General features: G+C 45.7%; 1 protein-coding gene across 3 annotated transcripts in view; it reads left to right on the top strand.

The window, feature by feature from the left end:
• Positions 1–18358, top strand: part of LOC137630560 (exportin-T-like) — a 146371-nt gene that overhangs the window by 43241 nt on the left and 84772 nt on the right. For all 3 annotated transcript variants that reach the window (XM_068362095.1, XM_068362094.1, XM_068362093.1), the window contains 2 exons: positions 7853–8014; positions 9794–9910. In XM_068362095.1, coding sequence (XP_068218196.1) covers positions 7853–8014; positions 9794–9910 — 279 coding nt within the window. The remainder of the gene's footprint in view (positions 1–7852; positions 8015–9793; positions 9911–18358) is intronic.

Raw genomic sequence — 18358 nt, 5'->3', positions numbered from 1 at the left:
TAAAGCTAGGAAAAATAAGAATTACTTTTAAAGTTTGCTCTATTGATGTGTACTATAGCCTGACCTGCTTTAACGGAGCTTTGAAATACCAAACACATACTGTATTATCTTGCCTAGTCAATTAGAAATCAAGATATACTTGATAGGTCCTGTAATGGTGATATTTTAAAAAGAAAAATTGTGTAACAGTGAATAAGCACTGAACATGAATGTTAGGGTTTGAAAGGTTTGATCAGGTGATGTCTTTTCATATGACAAAAACTAAGATGTTCTCGTGACAAATCCTTATTACGTAATGTTTCCAGACTCGGTTGGAAGGTTTACATTTGCTGAGATTTCTTGGTGAATTTCATAGAGATGAAAAGCATTGTCATTTATAGGGTTTGTGTACATATTTTGTATGATTTTCATGAGCATTAAGTTAGCAGACAAGCTCAGTTACGTACCATTGAACATGTCCTACAGAGTTATATGCATATTAAGGTTCATGTACATATTTTGTATGATTTTCATGAGCATTAAGTTAGCAGACAAGCTCAGTTACGTACCATTGAACATGTCCTACAAAGTTATATGCATACAGGTCCTTAATTTACAAACTTAGTAGGTTCCAAGAAGTGGTTTGTAAGTCAAATTTTGTTATATTTTGTCCAGTATTAGGCCTAACCTGACTCCCATGCCTACGATTTTCATCTACAAAAGTCAACAAATAGTCCTTTTTCAATATTAATCTTACCCGATGATCATGTAGCTGTCAACTCCGTTGCCCGACAGAAATCTACGGACGGGATACGCCAGCGATCGCTATACAGGAGGGGGTGTACTCACCAGCGCCATCTGTGGTCAGGTACTCCAGTACTTCTTGTCAACACCACCTCAATTTTTCCTCTGTCGTGCCGCCGGCAAGACCTACATGGATACGCTGTTGATTTTGGAGTCTTTGTTCACGGTTTTGGTGAAGTATTTGCTCTAAAATTTAGCCTTCGCTGTACAGGAAGCTTTTCCCTTAGCTTAGATAGCTTTTGGAATTAATTTGATTTATTGGTTAACGATCTTTGCTTTACTTTGGAATTCCCCCTTGACTGTTCTCTAAATTCAAGATGTCCGACCACTCTCAAGCTCCTAAATTTAGGCGATGTAGTGTTAGGACTTGTAATAGGCGTCTTCCGAAGGCCTCTGTTGATCCTCACACCGTTTGTTCCGATTGTAGGGGAAAATCCTGTCAATTGGAAGATCGATGTGGGGAATGTGCTGGGCTTTCGGAATTCGAATTTAATGAATTCCTCAAATATACAACTAGGTTAGAGAGGGAGAGAGTTAGGAGGAGTTCTTCTCGCTCTTTGGTTTATTCCTCTCCCCATGTCCCTCAACCTTTTCCTTCCCCTGTGGTGGTGACCCCCGAACCTGCTACGAGTGCTCAGCCTGATATGACGGATATGTTGCGTGCCATTCAGGCTCTTGGTGATAAGGTGGAGTCGTTAGTTAGTGACCACAATCTTCTCTTGGCAGATGTCAAGGAACTTAAAGTGAAGAGTGCAGTGGGAAGTGTTAGTGCCAGTGCTGTGCCTAGTGTCAGTGTCAGTGTTGCGCATGAGGATACTTCTGTGCGTGCCAGTCGTCCTCCCAGTCCGGGACCTCTTGCAAGCTCCCAAGCCCAGGGGAGAAGCAACGTCGAAGGGCAAAAGGGTTCGGCAGGCCTTGATCGGCGCACAGTTGTATCCTCAATGGTTGCGGGCGTATCTGATAGAGATCGTCACTTCCACTCCCAGACGAATGAGCCCTTAAATTCCTCGTCTGCGGAAGAGGTTTCCAGGAGGAAACGGTGGACCCAGGTCTCACGACCTCTCAAACGTAAGGTCCCTTCCGAGCTAGTCCAACGGCCCAGGTGTAGCCACTGGGCCAGTTCGGACTCGCCGCAGTCATCTGATGATTGCACACCTCCTAAGAGAGGTAGAGTGGTGCCGCAACAGGCCTCTGCTCCTACTTCTGTGGACCCCAAGTGGTCTATGCTGCAGACTATGCAGTCTCAGCTTGCGGCTTTGATGCAGGAGTATCAGGCAGAGAAGGTTAACACCCCTCCTCCTGCGAGCGCTCTTCCACCTCTGCGCAGTCCTCCCTGCCAGACGCATGTTCTTGCGGCTCCTCCTGCTTCCATGCGTGAGCTGCCGCATCGGGAGTTGCCAGGTTCCAGCACTATGCGGCAACCTCCTCTACCCATGAGGCAGGAGCCTCATGCTATGCGGCAACCTCCTCAACCCTTGAGGCAGCAGCCTCATGCTATGCGGCAACCTCCTCAACCCTTGAGGCAGGAGCCTCATACTGTGCAGCAACCTCCTCAACCCTTGAGGCAGGAGCCTCATGCTATGAGGCATCCTCCTCAACACATGCAGCACGAGCCTCTTACCATGCAGCAGCCGCATTCTATGCAGCATGAGCCTCATCCCATGCAGCATGAGCCGCATACCATGCAGCATGAGCCTCATGCCTTCCAGCATTCGCTTCTGACCACTTCGCTTGCTCCTCAGACCACCGCAGAACCTCCCTCACTCCAGCCCTCTGCCTTTGTCATTGCCAGCCCTCAGTCTATTCAGCAGAGGCATGATGATGGATCCGCAAGTACGCATGCACCCGTTCTGCAGGATTCAGCCATTCAGCCTGCTGCTCTGCCTTTACCTCTCGCTACTCAACTCTCAGGCGATGAGGTTTCTGAGGATGAAGCTGCTCATCTGGATGATCCTACATCTGATGTGGAAGGACACAAGTCTTCGCCGCCTTCCTTAGACTTTCGCAAGGTCCTGGCTCTGTTCAGAGAGTTGTACCCTGAACACTTCGTGTCTGCAACCCCTCGTTCTCCTCCCTCCGAGTTTTCTCTAGGCATGCAGTCTACTACGCCTGCCTACACCAAGCTTGTCCTCGCCAGATCATCAAGGAGAGCTTTGAGGGTTTTAGGGGATTGGTTGCAGTCCAAGCAGCAACTGGGAAGGACCTCTTTTGTGTTTCCTCCTCCTAAGCTGGCTTCTAAGTCGGGCGTCTGGTATGCCACGGGAGAGGAACCTGGCTTGGGGGTTCCTGCCTCTGCCCAGGCCGACTTCTCAAGTTTGGTTGACTCTCCCCGCAGGTCGGCTATGAGACGCTCGAAGGTCTGCTGGTCCTTTTCTGATCTGGACCACTTGATGAAGGGAGTCTTTCGCGCCTTCGAAATTTTTAACTTCCTCGATTGGTGCCTGGGGGCCTTAAGCAGGAAGACTGCTCCTTCTGACAAAGACTCGGCCATGCTGATCATGTCCAGTATGGACAAAGCAATTCGCGATGGTTCTGGCGAACTTGCGTCTATTTTTGTCTCAGGAGTCCTCAAGAAAAGGGAACATCTATGCTCCTACTTATCGACTGGTATCACCCCTTGCCAGAGGTCAGAGTTGCTGTTTGCTCCTCTCTCCAAGTGCCTGTTTCCGGAGGAGTTAATCAAGGGGATGGCTGCGGCTCTTATCCAGAAAGATACGCATGACCTCATGGCTTCTTCAGCACGTAAGGCTAAAACCTTACCTTCCGTGCCGAGATCTTACCGCACTCCTGTGGCTGATACACCTGCTACCAGATTCATTTCGCCCTTTCGTGGCAGAGCCTCCAGTAGAGGAAGTACCCGTGCAGACAGTCACCGTGGCAAGTCCAAGAAAGGTGCCAAGTCCACGAAAAGCAAGCTTTGACTTCCTTCCTCTCCAGACAGCTGTAGGAGCCAGACTCAAGACCTTCTGACAAGCCTGGGAGAGCAGAGGTGCAGACGCTCAGTCTGTCAAGTGGCTAAGGGAGGGATACAGAATTCCGTTCTGCCGCAATCCCCCTCTGACCACATCTCCCATCAACCTCTCTCCCAACTACAAGGAGAAGGACAAGAGGCTAGCGTTACAACAAGAGGTGTCGCTCCTGCTACAGAAGGAGGCGGTGGTGATAGTTCGGGACCATCAATCCCCGGGCTTTTACAACCGTCTCTTCCTGGTGGCCAAGAAGACAGGAGGTTGGAGACCGGTGCTGGACGTCAGTGCGCTCAATGCTTATGTCACCAAGCAGACGTTCACAATGGAGACGACGAAGTCGGTCCTAGCAGCGGTCAGGCAGGAGGACTGGATGGTCTCGTTAGATCTGAAAGACGCCTACTTTCACGTTCCCATCCATCCAGACTCCCAACCTTTTCTGAGATTCGTCTTTGGAGAGGTTGTGTACCAGTTCCAAGCCCTGTGCTTTGGCCTGAGCACGGCACCTCTTGTGTTTACGCGACTGATGAGGAATATTGCGAAATTCCTTCACTTGGCAGACATCAGAGCCTCCCTTTATTTAGACGACTGGCTTTTAAGAGCTCCCACAAGTCGTCGCTGTCTGGAGAGTCTCAGATGGACTTTGGATTTGACCAAGGAACTGGGCCTCTTGGTCAATTTAGAGAAGTCCCAGCTCGTTCCTTCCCAGACCATCGTTTACCTGGGTATGGAGATTCAGAGTCGAGCTTTTCGGGCTTTTCCGTCGGCCCCAAGAATCAACCAAGCCCTGGAGTGCATCCTGAGCATGCAGAGGAGGAACCGATGCTCGGTGAGGCAGTGGATGAGTCTAACAGGGACTCTTTCATCGCTAGCCCTGTTCATCGAGTTAGGGAGACTCCACCTCCGCCCCCTTCAGTACCATCTGGCAGCTCACTGGAACAAGGATATGACGCTCGAGACGGTCTCAATTCCTGTTTCCAAAGAGATGAGGGCTACTCTAACGTGGTGGAAGAACAGCATTCTTCTCAAGGAGGGTCTCTCGTTAGCTGTTCAGACCCCCGACCATCATCTCTTCTCGGACGCATCAGACTCGGGCTGGGGCGCGACATTGGACGGACAGGAATGCTCGGGGACATGGAACCAGGAACAGGAAACGCTTCATATCAATTGCAAGGAGTTGTTGGCGGTTCATCTGGCCTTAATGAACTTCAAGTCCCTCCAGCTAAACAAGGTGGTGGAGGTGAACTCCGACAACACCACAGCCTTGGCGTACATCTCCAAGCAGGGAGGGACTCATTCGAGGAAGCTGTTCGAGATCGCAAGGGACCTCCTCATTTGGTCAAAAAGTCGAAAGCTCACGCTGGTAACGAGGTTCATTCAGGGCGATATGAATGTTACGGCAGATCGCCTCAGCCGGAAGGGTCAAGTCATCCCCACAGAGTGGACCCTTCACAAGAACGTTTGCAACAGACTTTGGGCCCTGTGGGGTCAGCCAACTATAGATCTGTTCGCTACCTCGATGACCAAGAGGCTCTCATTGTACTGTTCCCCGATTCCAGACCCGGCAGCAGTTCACGTGGATGCCTTTCTGCTGGATTGGTCCCACCTCGACCTGTATGCATTCCCGCCGTTCAAGATCATCAACAGGGTTCTTCAGAAGTTCGTCTCTCACAAAGGGACACGGCTGACGTTGGTTGCTCCCCTCTGGCCCGCAAGAGAATGGTTCACAGAGGTACTGCAATGGCTGGTCGACGTTCCCAGGACTCTCCCTCTAAGAGTGGACCTTCTGCGTCAACCTCACGTAAAGAAGGTACACCCAAGCCTCCACGCTCTTCGTCTGACTGCCTTCAGACTATCGAAAGACTCTCAAGAGCTAGAGGCTTTTCGAAGGAGGCAGCCAGAGCGATTGCCAGAGCAAGGAGGATATCCACTCGCAGAGTCTATCAATCTAAGTGGGAAGTCTTCCGAAGCTGGTGCAGGGCCAATGCAGTTTCCTCTACCAGTACCACTGTAACCCAAATTGCTGACTTCCTGTTACATCTAAGGAATGTTAGATCTCTATCAGCTCCTACGATCAAGGGGTACAGAAGTATGTTGGCAGCGGTTTTCTGCCACAGAGGCTTGGATCTTTCCACCAACAAAGATCTGCAGGACATCCTTAGGTCTTTTGAGACCTCTAAGGAACGTCGGTTGTCCACTCCAGGCTGGAATCTAGACGTGGTCCTAAGGTTCCTTATGTCATCAAGATTTGAACCTCTCCAGTCAGCCTCTTTCAAGGACCTCACTCTAAAAACTCTTTTCCTCGTTTGCCTTGCAACAGCCAAAAGAGTAAGTGAGATTCACGCCTTCAGCAGGAACATAGGTTTCACATCTGAAACGGCTACATGTTCCTTGCAGCTCGGTTTTTTGGCTAAAAACGAGCTTCCTTCACGTCCTTGGCCTAAATCGTTCGAAATTCCTAGCCTATCCAACATGGTGGGTAACGAGCGGGAGAGAGTACTTTGCCCTGTCAGAGCTCTTAGGTACTATCTTAAAAGGTCAAAACCCTTGCGAGGACAATCGGAGGCCTTATGGTGTGCTATTAAGAAACCTTCACTACCTATGTCTAAGAACGCAGTTTCTTACTACATAAGGCTTCTGATTAGAGAAGCTCATTCTCATATGAAGGAAGAAGACCTTGCTTTGCTGAAGGTAAGGACACATGAAGTGAGAGCTGTGGCTACTTCAGTGGCCTTCAAACAGAACCGTTCTCTGCAGAGTGTTATGGATGCAACCTATTGGAGGAGCAAGTCAGTGTTTGCATCATTCTATCTCAAAGATGTCCAGTCTCTTTACGAGAACTGCTACACCCTGGGACCATTCGTAGCAGCGAGTGCAGTAGTAGGTGAGGGCTCAGCCACTACATTCCCATAATCCCATAACCTTTTTAACCTTTCTCTTGAATACTTTTATTGTTGTTTTGGGTTGTACGGTCGGCTAAGAAGCCTTCCGCATCCTAGTTGATTTGGCGGGTGGTCAATTCTTTCTTGAGAAGCGCCTAGGTTAGAGGTTGTGATGAGGTCCTTTAGTATGGGTTGCAGCCCTTTATACTTCAGCACCTAAGAGTCGTTCAGCATCCTAAGAGGACCGCTGCGCTCAGTAAGGAAGACGTACTTATTAAAGGCAGAGTAATGGTTCAAGTCGACTTCCTTACCAGGTACTTATCTATTTTATTTGTTATTTTGAATAACTAATAAAAATGAAATACGGGATACTTAGCTTCTTGATTAACATGTATACTGGTTTTCACCCACCTCCCTGGGTGTGAATCAGCTACATGATCATCGGGTAAGATTAATATTGAAAAATGTTATTTTCATTAGTAAAATAAATTTTTGAATATACTTACCCGATGATCATGATTTAATTGACCCACCCTTCCTCCCCATAGAGAACCAGTGGACCGAGGAAAAAATTGAGGTGGTGTTGACAAGAAGTACTGGAGTACCTGACCACAGATGGCGCTGGTGAGTACACCCCCTCCTGTATAGCGATCGCTGGCGTATCCCGTCCGTAGATTTCTGTCGGGCAACGGAGTTGACAGCTACATGATCATCGGGTAAGTATATTCAAAAATTTATTTTACTAATGAAAATAACATGTTTTATATGAAATAAATATCAGGTTATACAAGTATTGATTTGCTTGCTGTATTAAATGATGTAATATTTTATTGCAGTAGTTCTTTATTTTATTACTGTATTCAAACTTTCGATGCAATATGCGAGATTTATGATTTTGGTTGTATTTGTTTATATCTGAATGTTTGTAAGTTGAGGACCTATTGCACTAGGACTCAAGTTGCTGCTGTAGAGAGGCAAACTCCTTCCAGCACTGTCTTGGATTCCTAGCTGATACTGTAATTTATTCACAGCTGAGTCAACTAAGAGAGCAGGCAGGGTTGAACAGTGTACCTTGGAAATGCAATTTCATTGCCACCAATTACAGCTTACAATATTACAATGTACTTGGGAATGATTTACATCTAGATACTGTACAGTATTGAATTTCTTTTGCTGATTATTTTAATAAACTTGAATTGACCTTTTTATCTTATATTGCAGGTATTTATACTCAATAAGACAGCTCAGATAATGGGTTTAGTTTTTGTTGTTGATTACCCATCCCGTTGGCCTACATTTATGACTGATCTCCTCTCGGTGTTACAAATGGGTCCTTCTGCCGTCAACTTATATCTCAGAATCCTGTTAGCCATAGACACAGAGGTATAGCATCTTTTGGTAAAATTTATTTTTAGATGAGTGTATATATTTATTCTTTATTCATGCCTTTCTTATGAAACTACTTATTTTGGTAAAATGTATTTTTTGATGAGTTTATATATTTATTCTTTATTCATGCTTTTCTTATGAAACAACTTATTTTTACCTAAGATACGTAAGTAAGAGAGTTGCCTAATTATAAAAAAACTATCCTTTTTTTTAATGCATAATACCAACATCTTGGTTTTAAGGTTATTTAAGGAAAGATAACCAAAAGATTCCCAATTTTATATAGGTTTTTTTCTTAGTACTTCCTGTTTTGACATTACGAATAAGCAATAAGCAATAATTCAATTCCATCATCATCATCATCTCCTCCTAAACCTATTAACGCAAAGGGCCTCGGTTAGATTTTGCCTGTCGTCTCTATCCTGAGGTTTTAATTTATTACTTCTCCAGTTATCATCTCCCACTTCACATTTCATAGTTTTCAGCCATGTAGGCCTGGGTCTTCCAACTCTTCTAGTGCCTTGAGCCCAGTTAAATGTTTGGTGAACTAATCTCTCTTTGGGAGTGCAAAGAACATGCCCAAATCATCTCCATCTACCCCTCACCATGATCTCATCCACATATGGCACTCATGTAATCTCACTTAGTTTTATTTCTATTCCTGTCCTGCCATTTAACTCCCATTATTCTTCTGAGGGCTTAGTTCTCAAATCAGTTGGAGATTGTTTCATTGTTATACCTCAATTCATGTCTATACAATATTACAGATCTCACTAAACTCTTATATAGCTTGATTTTTATATGTAATTTCTGGCGATTTTAGTTCTAAATTTTACCTAACCTAACCATTGTCTGATTGCTTTTTTCAATCTTTCACTGAAGTTCAATTCTAATGACCCTGTATTGGAGATCATAGTTACTAAATACTTAAATGATTCTACCTCATTAATCCTTTCTCCTTCCAATAACGTTTCATCTTCCATTGCATATTCCGTTCTCATCAGCTCTGTCTATCTCCTATGGACTCTCCATTTCCTATTTTTTTTAATGATAGTTTAGACTTCAAACCTACTGAATTAATTCATGGGCACATCAAGGTCTTCATCAGCTTCAGGTATATCAATCAAATTATTCCCTTTATATCTCCTATTCATGGCCTCAATAAAGTGTTCTATCCAATGTTGCCTTTCTTCCTCCTCTTTTGTTCTAATGGATCCATTTTTTTTTTGGTGGGTATATGCATTTTCTTCTTTGCCTCCATAGAGATTTCATTAACAATTCTGTGAGCAATTCCTGCACCATCACCACTCCTGAATTTATAAATTTGTTAGCTTTATCTGCTCTACCTTGTAATTTTCAGTACTTCCTCAAAAACTCTTGACAATCAATTTTTGTCTTTGTCTCCTTTTTATAGTATCCCACATATTTGTTATCTGTGGTTTTCTCCTTGTAACTGCATTTCCCTAAACTTTGCTACCAACTGACTGATATATGTTCGTAATGTCACACCATTCCTCATCAATTGTCTGCTCTTCATCTCTCAAAGTCTTTATGACTGCAAATCGATTCCTAAATTCAATTTCAAATGTTTCTCTGTGCTCATCTTCCAGAATTTATACAGAAAAAAATTACATAAAACAAATTCAGTTTTGTGAATGCTTCTACTTACTCAAGCATTGGTAAAGTTCTTTTTATTCCTACATTATTAGGCCATAAAAAATTTGAAGTGGTTTCTAGAATTTTTTATGCTAGTAAACACACACATGTTTTCAGGTCGTTGATCGAGAAGTAATCCATACACAGGCGGAAACTGATCGGAACACACTAATCAAAGACGCTATGAGGGAACAGTGTGTGGTGGATATGACAAATTCCTGGTATAATATTTTGGTAAGCTTTTCTTGTTTTATCATCAAAGAGAAAATTAAAGGGTAATTTATTTTTAATTGTGATATTGTAACTTAATTCAGGGCAGAACGATTAGCATTAAATTTCCTTTTTTTTAGTTGGCCGAGAGCATATGCATTTGTCAAATTTTGTTATGGGTTATTTCTTTCCTTTTCTAATATTGAACTCAATTTAGGAGGGTAAAGCTACTTCAATAAACAAAAAATTCTCAAATAATTTTCCCTTGGGTATTCCCTATGTTTATAGTAAGCCATTTGTTAGTACATGTTTAGTTTTGATTCAGTGTTCAGCTGGTCTTATTAGTGGACAACTTTCTTACTGTACTCTGTGATTATTATATTTTATTTCATCTGTACTGCAGTACAGTAATATGAAATGATTAAACTAGTAAAATCTTTTGTATACATTAGGTAAATGTTTGTCTTTTTAGGTGCCAATATGGCTGAATTTTCCATATTAATCTTACCCGGTGATCATGTAGCTGCAGCTCTGCTGCCCGACAGATAAAACCTACGGGCGGGATACGCCAGCGATCGCTATACAGGTGGGGGTGTACAACAACAGCGCCATCTGTCGAGTAGGTACTCCAGTACTTCTTGTCAACAAAGAACCAATTTTCTCTCTGTCGTGCCACCGGCAAGACCTACTTGATACGCTGTTGTTTCTGGAGTTGATTTTCACGCTATTTGGTGATGTATTCTCTCTAGTTATTAGCTTTCGCTGTACAGGAGTTATCATCAATACCTTATCAAGCTTTCATTGATTAGATTTTGGATTATTTGTTAACGACTTGGATAGATTTTGGATTTCCCCCTTTGACTAATTCAAGATGTCTGACCCTACTCAAGTCCCCAAGTACAGGCAGTGTAGCGCTAGGGACTGTTCTAGGCGTCTTCCGAAGGCCTCTATAGATCCTCACACCGTTTGTTCCAATTGTAGGGGTAAAGCCTGTCAATTGGAAGATCGATGTGAGGAATGCGCTGGGCTTTCGGAATTCGATTTTCAAGAATTCCTTAAGAATGCACGTAGGCTAGAGAAGGATAGGATCAGGAGGAGTTCGTCTCGCTCTTTTGATTTTTCCTCTCCCCATGCCCCACAACCTATTCCTTCCCCTGTAGTGGTTACACCCGACCCTTCTACTAGCTCTCAGCAACCCTCGATGGCGGACATGATGCGTGCCATTCAGGCTCTTGGTGACAGAGTTGAGTTATTAGCGAATGACCGCAATCAACTCTTGGCCGACGTCAAAGAGTTGAAGGAGAAAAGTGCAGTGGGAAGTGTAGTGAGTGCAAGTGCTGTGAAAAGTGTCAGTGTTACGCAGGAGGGTGCATCTGTTCGTGCCAGTCGTCCTCCCAGTCCGGGACCTCTTGCAAGCTCCCAAGCCCAGGGGAGAAGCAATGTCGAAGGACCAAAGGGTTCGACAGGCCTTGATCAGCGTACAGATGTACCCTCAGTGGTTGAGGACGTATCTTGCAGAGATCGTCCCACCCACAAACAGACGAGTGAGCCCATTCATTCCTCGTCTGCGGAAGAAGTTTCTCGTCGGAAACGCTGGACCAAGGTCTCACGACCTCTCAAGCGCAAGGTCCCTTCCGAGCGAGTCCAACGGCCCAGGTGTAGCCACTGGGTCAGCTCGGACTCGCGGCAGTCTTCCGAAGACTGCACACCTCCCAAGAGAGGTAGAGTGGTTCCGCAGCAGGCAATCACTCCGTCGGTTGCTGCACCAACCGCTGTAGACCCTAAGTGGTCTTTGCTGCAGTCTATGCAGACTCAGCTAGCTTCCTTCATGCAGGAGTATCGTGCTGAGAAGGTTAACGCTGCACCCGTTAACCTACAACCTGCCACGGTTGTGCGCTCAGCTGACACTGCGGCTGCCTGCTCCCACACTCCGGCTGTGAGAGCTCCACCACCGATGCGCAGTCGACCCTGCCAGACGCATGTTGACGTTAGCCGATGTGCGGCACCCTCCGTTGACATGCGTGAGCTACCGCATCAGCAGTGGGAAGGTGCAGTCAAGCTGCCGTGTTTTGACGCAATGCGGCAGTCTCCGCAACCCACGGCAGTCCCCACCACGCACCACCACTCCGCTTTTGTTGTTGCCAGCTCTCAGACTGACCAGCAGCGGCATGATGTTGGATCCAGTGCAGCTACGCATGCACCCGTGCTGCCGGATTCAGCCGTTCAGCTTTCTTCTCCTCCTTTGCCGCTTCCTCCTCAGCAATCGGATGAAGGAATCTCTGATGACGACGAAGCTGCGCATTTGGACGATCAACACTCAGACATAGATGAACCCAAGACTACGCCTCCCTCCTTAGACTTTAGGAAAGTCCTTGCCCTGTTTAAGGAGTTGTATCCGGACCAGTTTGTGTCTGCAGCTCCACGCTCACCTCCCTCTGAGTTCGCTTTAGGCATGCAGTCAGCAGCTCCTGCCTTTACGAAGCTCGTACTCGCTCGCTCATCCAAGAGAGCTTTAAGGGTACTGGGAGAGTGGTTGCAGGCCAAGAAGCAACTTGGGAAAACATCCTTCATCTTTCCCCCGACCAAGCTTGCTTCCAAATCTAGCGTCTGGTATGCCACGGGAGAAGTTCTCGGCTTGGGAGTTCCTGCCTCTGCCCAGGGCGACTTCTCAAGTCTGGTAGACTCTCCCCGCAGACTGGCTATGAGACGCTCCAAGATTTGCTGGACCTTTTCGGACATGGACCATCTTTTGAAGGGAGTTTTCCGTGCGTTTGAGATCTTCAACTTCCTGGACTGGTGTTTGGGAGCGTTGAGCAGAAAGACCTCCCCTTCGGATAAGGACTCTGCCATGCTCATCATGTCATGCATGGACAAAGCCATTCGGGATGGGTCTGGCGAGCTTGCGGCTTCTTTCGTGTCTGGAGTTCTTAAGAAGCGAGATCACCTTTGCTCCTTCTTGTCGGCGGGGATCACACCATGTCAGAAGTCAGAGCTGATGTTTGCTCCGCTATCCAAGTGTCTCTTTCCTGAAGAGCTGATCAAGGGGATTGCCGCCTCGTTGATCCAGAAAGACACCCATGACCTGGTGGCGTCATCCGCACGTAAAGTCACAGCTTTACCTTCCGTGCCTAGACCTAGGATGGACACACCAGCGTCTAGGTTCATTCCGCCCTTTCGTGGCAGAACCTCCAGCAGAGGAGGTACCCGTGCCGACAGTCAACGTGGCAAAAAGAAGGGTTCCAAGTCCTCAAAAGGCAGAGTCTGACTGCCATCTTCTCCAGACAGCAGTGGGAGCCAGGCTCAAGAACTACTGGCAGGCCTGGGAGAACAGGGGTGCAGACGCACAGTCTGTGAAGTTACTCAGAGAGGGGTACAGGATTCCATTCTTGCGCAAGCCCCCTCTAGCAACAACTCCCATCGACCTCTCTCCCAGGTACAGAGAGGAGGACAAGAGGCTAGCTTTACAGCAAGAGGTGTCTCTCTTGCTACAAAAGGGAGCGGTAGTCATAGTCCGGGACCATCAATCCCCGGGCTTCTACAACCGTCTCTTCTTAGTAGCGAAGAAGACAGGAGGGTGGAGACCGGTGCTGGACGTCAGTGCTCTAAATGTCTTTGTCACCAAGCAGACGTTCACCATGGAGACGACGAAGTCGGTGCTAGCATCGGTCAGGAAGGAAGACTGGATGGTCTCGTTAGACCTAAAGGACGCGTACTTTCACGTCCCCATCCACCCAGATTCCCAACCTTTCCTAAGGTTCGTCTTTGGGAAGGTGGTTTACCAGTTCCAAGCCCTGTGCTTTGGCCTAAGCACGGCACCTCTAGTGTTTACCAAACTGATGAGGAATATTGCCAAATTCCTGCATTTAGCAGACATCAGAGCCTCCCTCTATTTGGACGACTGGCTTTTAAGAGCTGCGTCAAGTCGTCGCTGTCTGGAGAATCTCAAATGGACTATGGATCTGACCAAGGAATTGGGTCTCCTGGTCAATATAGAAAAGTCCCAACTCGTCCCATCCCAAACTATAGTCTTTCTAGGTATGGAGATTCAGAGTCAAGCTTTTCGGGCTTTTCCGTCGGCCCCCAGAATCAGTCAAGCCCAAGAATGCATCCAGAGCATGCTGAAAAGGAACCGATGTTCAGTCAGACAGTGGATGAGTCTAATAGGGACGCTTTCATCGCTGGACCAGTTCATCGCGTTAGGGAGACTCCACCTCCGACCCCTTCAGTATCACCTAGCTGCTCACTGGAGAAAGGACATGACGCTAGAAGCGGTCTCAGTTCCTATATCCGAAGAGATGAAGTCTGCACTGACTTGGTGGAAGAACAACATTCTTCTCAAGGAAGGTCTACCATTGGCTGTTCAGACCCCCGACCACCTTCTCTTCTCGGACGCATCGGACACGGGCTGGGGTGCGACACTGGATGGTCGGGAATGCTCGGGCACGTGGAATCCGGATCAAAGAGCACTACACATCAACTGCAAGGAGCTACTGGCAGTTCATCTGGCCTTGAGAAGCTTCAAGTCCCTCCTTCTAGGCAAGGTGGTGGAGGTGAACTCCGACAACACTACAGCCTTGGCGTACATCTCCAAGCAAGGAGGGACTCATTCGATGACGTTGTTCGAGATCGCAAGGGACCTCCTCACCTGGTCAAGAGATCGAAAGATATCGCTTGTAACGAGGTTCATTCAAGGCGACATGAATGTCATGGCAGACCGCCTCAGCCGGAAGGGTCAGATCATCCCTACAGAATGGACCCTTCACAAGAATGTTTGCAACAGACTATGGACCCTGTGGGGTCAGCCCACCATAGATCTGTTCGCTACCTCGATGACCAAGAGGCTCCCAAATAATTGCTCACCGATTCCGGACCCAGCAGCAGTTCACGTAGATGCCTTTCTTCTGGATTGGTCCCATCTAGACCTTTATGCGTTCCCCCCGTTCAAGATTGTCAACAAGGTACTGCAGAAGTTCGCCTCTCACGAAGGGACAAGGTTGACGTTGGTTGCTCCCCTCTGGCCCGCGAGAGAATGGTTCACCGAGGTACTGCAATGGCTAGTAGACGTTCCCAGGACTCTTCCTCTAAGAGTGGACCTTCTGCGTCAGCCGCACGTAAAGAAGGTACACCCAAGCCTCCACGCTCTTCGTCTGACTGCCTTCAGACTATCGAAAGACTCTCAAGAGCTAGAGGCTTTTCGAAGGAGGCAGCCAGAGCGATTGCCAGAGCAAGGAGGACATCCACTCTCAAGGTCTACCAGTCAAAATGGGAAGTCTTCCGAAGCTGGTGCAAGGCGAATTCAGTATCCTCAACCAGTACCTCTGTAACGCAGATAGCTGACTTCCTTTTACACCTAAGGAAGGTAAGATCCCTATCAGCTCCTACGATCAAAGGTTACAGAAGCATGTTGGCAGCAGTCTTCCGCCACAGAGGCTTAGATCTTTCCAACAACAAAGATCTACAGGACCTCCTTAAGTCTTTTGAGACCTCAAAGGAGCGTCGGTTAGCCACACCAGGTTGGAACTTAGACGTGGTTTTAAGGTTCCTGATGTCAGCAAGGTTCGAACCGCTTCAATCAGCCTCTTTTAAAGATCTCACTTTGAAGACTCTTTTCCTCGTTTGCTTAGCAACAGCTAAAAGAGTCAGTGAGATACACGCCTTCAGCAGGAACATAGGATTTACATCTGAAACGGCTACATGTTCCTTACAGCTTGGTTTTTTAGCTAAAAACGAACTCCCTTCTCGTCCTTGGCCCAAATCGTTCGAGATTCCAAGTCTGTCCAGTTTGGTTGGAAACGAACAAGAGAGAGTACTATGCCCAGTAAGAGCTCTTAAGTACTATTTAAGACGTACGAAGCCATTATGAGGACAATCAGAAGCTTTATGGTGTTCTATTAAGAAACCTGCTTTACCGATGTCGAAGAACGCAGTTTCTTATTACATCAGACTTTTGATTAGAGAAGCCCATCCTCATCTGAATGAGGAAGACCATGCTTTGCTGAAGGTAAGGACACATGAAGTTAGAGCTGTCGCTACTTCAGTGGCCTTCAAACAAAACAGATCTCTGCAGAGTGTAATGGATGCAACCTATTGGAGAAGCAAGTCAGTGTTCGCATCATTTTACCTTAAAGATGTCCAGTCTCTTTACGAGAACTGCTACACCCTGGGACCATTCGTAGCAGCGAGTGCAGTAGTAGGTGAGGGCTCAACCACTACATTCCCATAATCCCATAACCTTTTTTAATCTTTCTCTTGAAATGCTTTTTATTGTTGTTTTTGGGTTGTACAGTCGGCTAAGAAGCCTTTCGCATCCTGGTTGATTTGGCGGGTGGTCAAATTCTTTCTTGAGAAGCGCCTAGATTAGAGGTTGTGATGAGGTCCTTTAGTATGGGTTGCAGCCCTTCATACTTCAGCACCTAGGAGTCGCTCAGCATCCTAAGAGGATCGCGAGGCTCAGTAAGGAAGACGTACTTAAAAAGGCAGAGTAATGGTTCAAGTCGACTTCCTTACCAGGTACTTATTAATTTTATGTCTGTTATTTTGAATAACTGCTAAAATGAAATACGGGATACTTAGCTTCTAATGTTAACATGTATGCTGGTCTCCACCCACCCCCCTGGGTGTGAATCAGCTACATGATCACCGGGTAAGATTAATATTGAAAAATGTTATTTTCCTTAGTAAAATAAATTTTTGAATATACTTACCCGGTGATCATGAATTAAAGGACCCTCCCTTCCTCCCCATAGAGACCCAGTGGACCGAGGAGAAAATTGGTTCTTTGTTGACAAGAAGTACTGGAGTACCTACTCGACAGATGGCGCTGTTGTTGTACACCCCCACCTGTATAGCGATCGCTGGCGTATCCCGCCCGTAGGTTTTTTCTGTCGGGCAGCAGAGCTGCAGCTACATGATCACCGGGTAAGTATATTCAAAAATTTATTTTACTAGGGAAAATAACATTTTTATTTTCTTGGCTAAGTCAAAGTTAATAAGTGATTTTGATTGCTTGTGGGTGAAGGATATTGGATCTCCAGTACCCAAATTTTAGTTGAAAGGCTGCCTAACAAAATCCAATTCTCTTTCAAATTTAAAGTTTTTTACTGAAAATTTACTTATGAGAAAGATAGTGAGTTAATTACTTTTTCACACTTCTTACAATCTTTTGCATTCAGATCTTCCTACGCTATACCACCCCTTATTAGTGCGAGATATGATGTTGCTTCTGATTCCTGTCTTTTCTTTTGCAATGCTTAATCCCATAGTTTTCTTGAAGTTTTATTCCTCATGTCATGTTAGTGAACTTTGGAATTTAAAAATTCAAACTGGGTACATTTGTAATTTGTTCCTACATGAACACAAACCTCTGTCTTTTAGATAAATATGACTTCAGTAAAGCTGGAACTTGACTTTTAAAATTTTAAACAAGGTGACAGATGTTACTGACGGGTGGCGGGAAGAAGCCCCACCCCTTTCCAGCATGCTGAGTAGCAATTTTGACCCCAGCTGCCGAGTAGTACAAATATATTCTTAATGCTAACAAAGCTTGGGTGTCCTTAATTGATAATTTTCCATTTTCAGAGTGATTGTATTTAACTAACCATGGAGAATTCATGTGTAGGCGTGCAGGTCTGCTCAAGGATCTCCTGCCTCAAGCATGAGGACCTTATGGCCTTCCTTAGGACTGTAGGGTATTCTGTCAACAGAGAGGCTGCTGCAAGCCTTGTATACCGCTAAGACTCCAAAGTCTTCTGCTGCTTTGCCTTTTTGCACTGCTACCCCAGCAAATGAAGCTACTTTTGGTTGAGACATAGCCTACTGAAGGTGTAGTTTATGGGTGTGCAATCTTTTCAAATTAATGACCACTGGTCAAGAATTGCACTTCGGAGTGTTAAAAAGATGACCTCAGCAAAAAACCAACTGGAAAATTACTTTTGTATTTCTAACTTATGAAAAACATTCTGTAGTTACAAAAAGGCTTCACAGGACATGTAAATATAATATACAAAGTTTTAAAAAATCCTCCTATGACTTTTGTGAAGCAAATTATCTCAAGAACTTAAGTTTTTTAACATTCCCATCATGAATGAAATACTCTTGATTCCTCACCAAGCTACCCATCTGTATTATATATGGATGTTTCCCAGCTCTTGGCTATGTTTTTGCCCCTGTTTGTCTTGTTTGTTTGTTTGTGGACAACTTCCTGGCCACAATTTTACTCATAGGGTAGTAAAACTTTTATGGATTAATTGTTATGTGGAGATGTGGAAGTGATTCAATTTTGAAAGTCTTGGGGTAAAAGGTCAAGGTCGACCGAAAAATATGCCTACGGTTTAAATTGATTCTGGGAAAGGCATGGTTTTAAGAAATAAGCTGGCGGTGTGGAGGTTTGCACTCTCAAGCCTTTCTTGTGTAATATTAGATATGGCTTTAATATGCACATAGAGATAACTGTGTACTTGAATTGATAGGAAT

The sequence above is a fragment of the Palaemon carinicauda genome, chromosome 38 (assembly GCF_036898095.1).
Source record: "Palaemon carinicauda isolate YSFRI2023 chromosome 38, ASM3689809v2, whole genome shotgun sequence".
NCBI classification, from domain to species: domain Eukaryota; kingdom Metazoa; phylum Arthropoda; class Malacostraca; order Decapoda; family Palaemonidae; genus Palaemon; species Palaemon carinicauda.
This window is presented reverse-complemented; position numbering and strand designations above follow the sequence as displayed.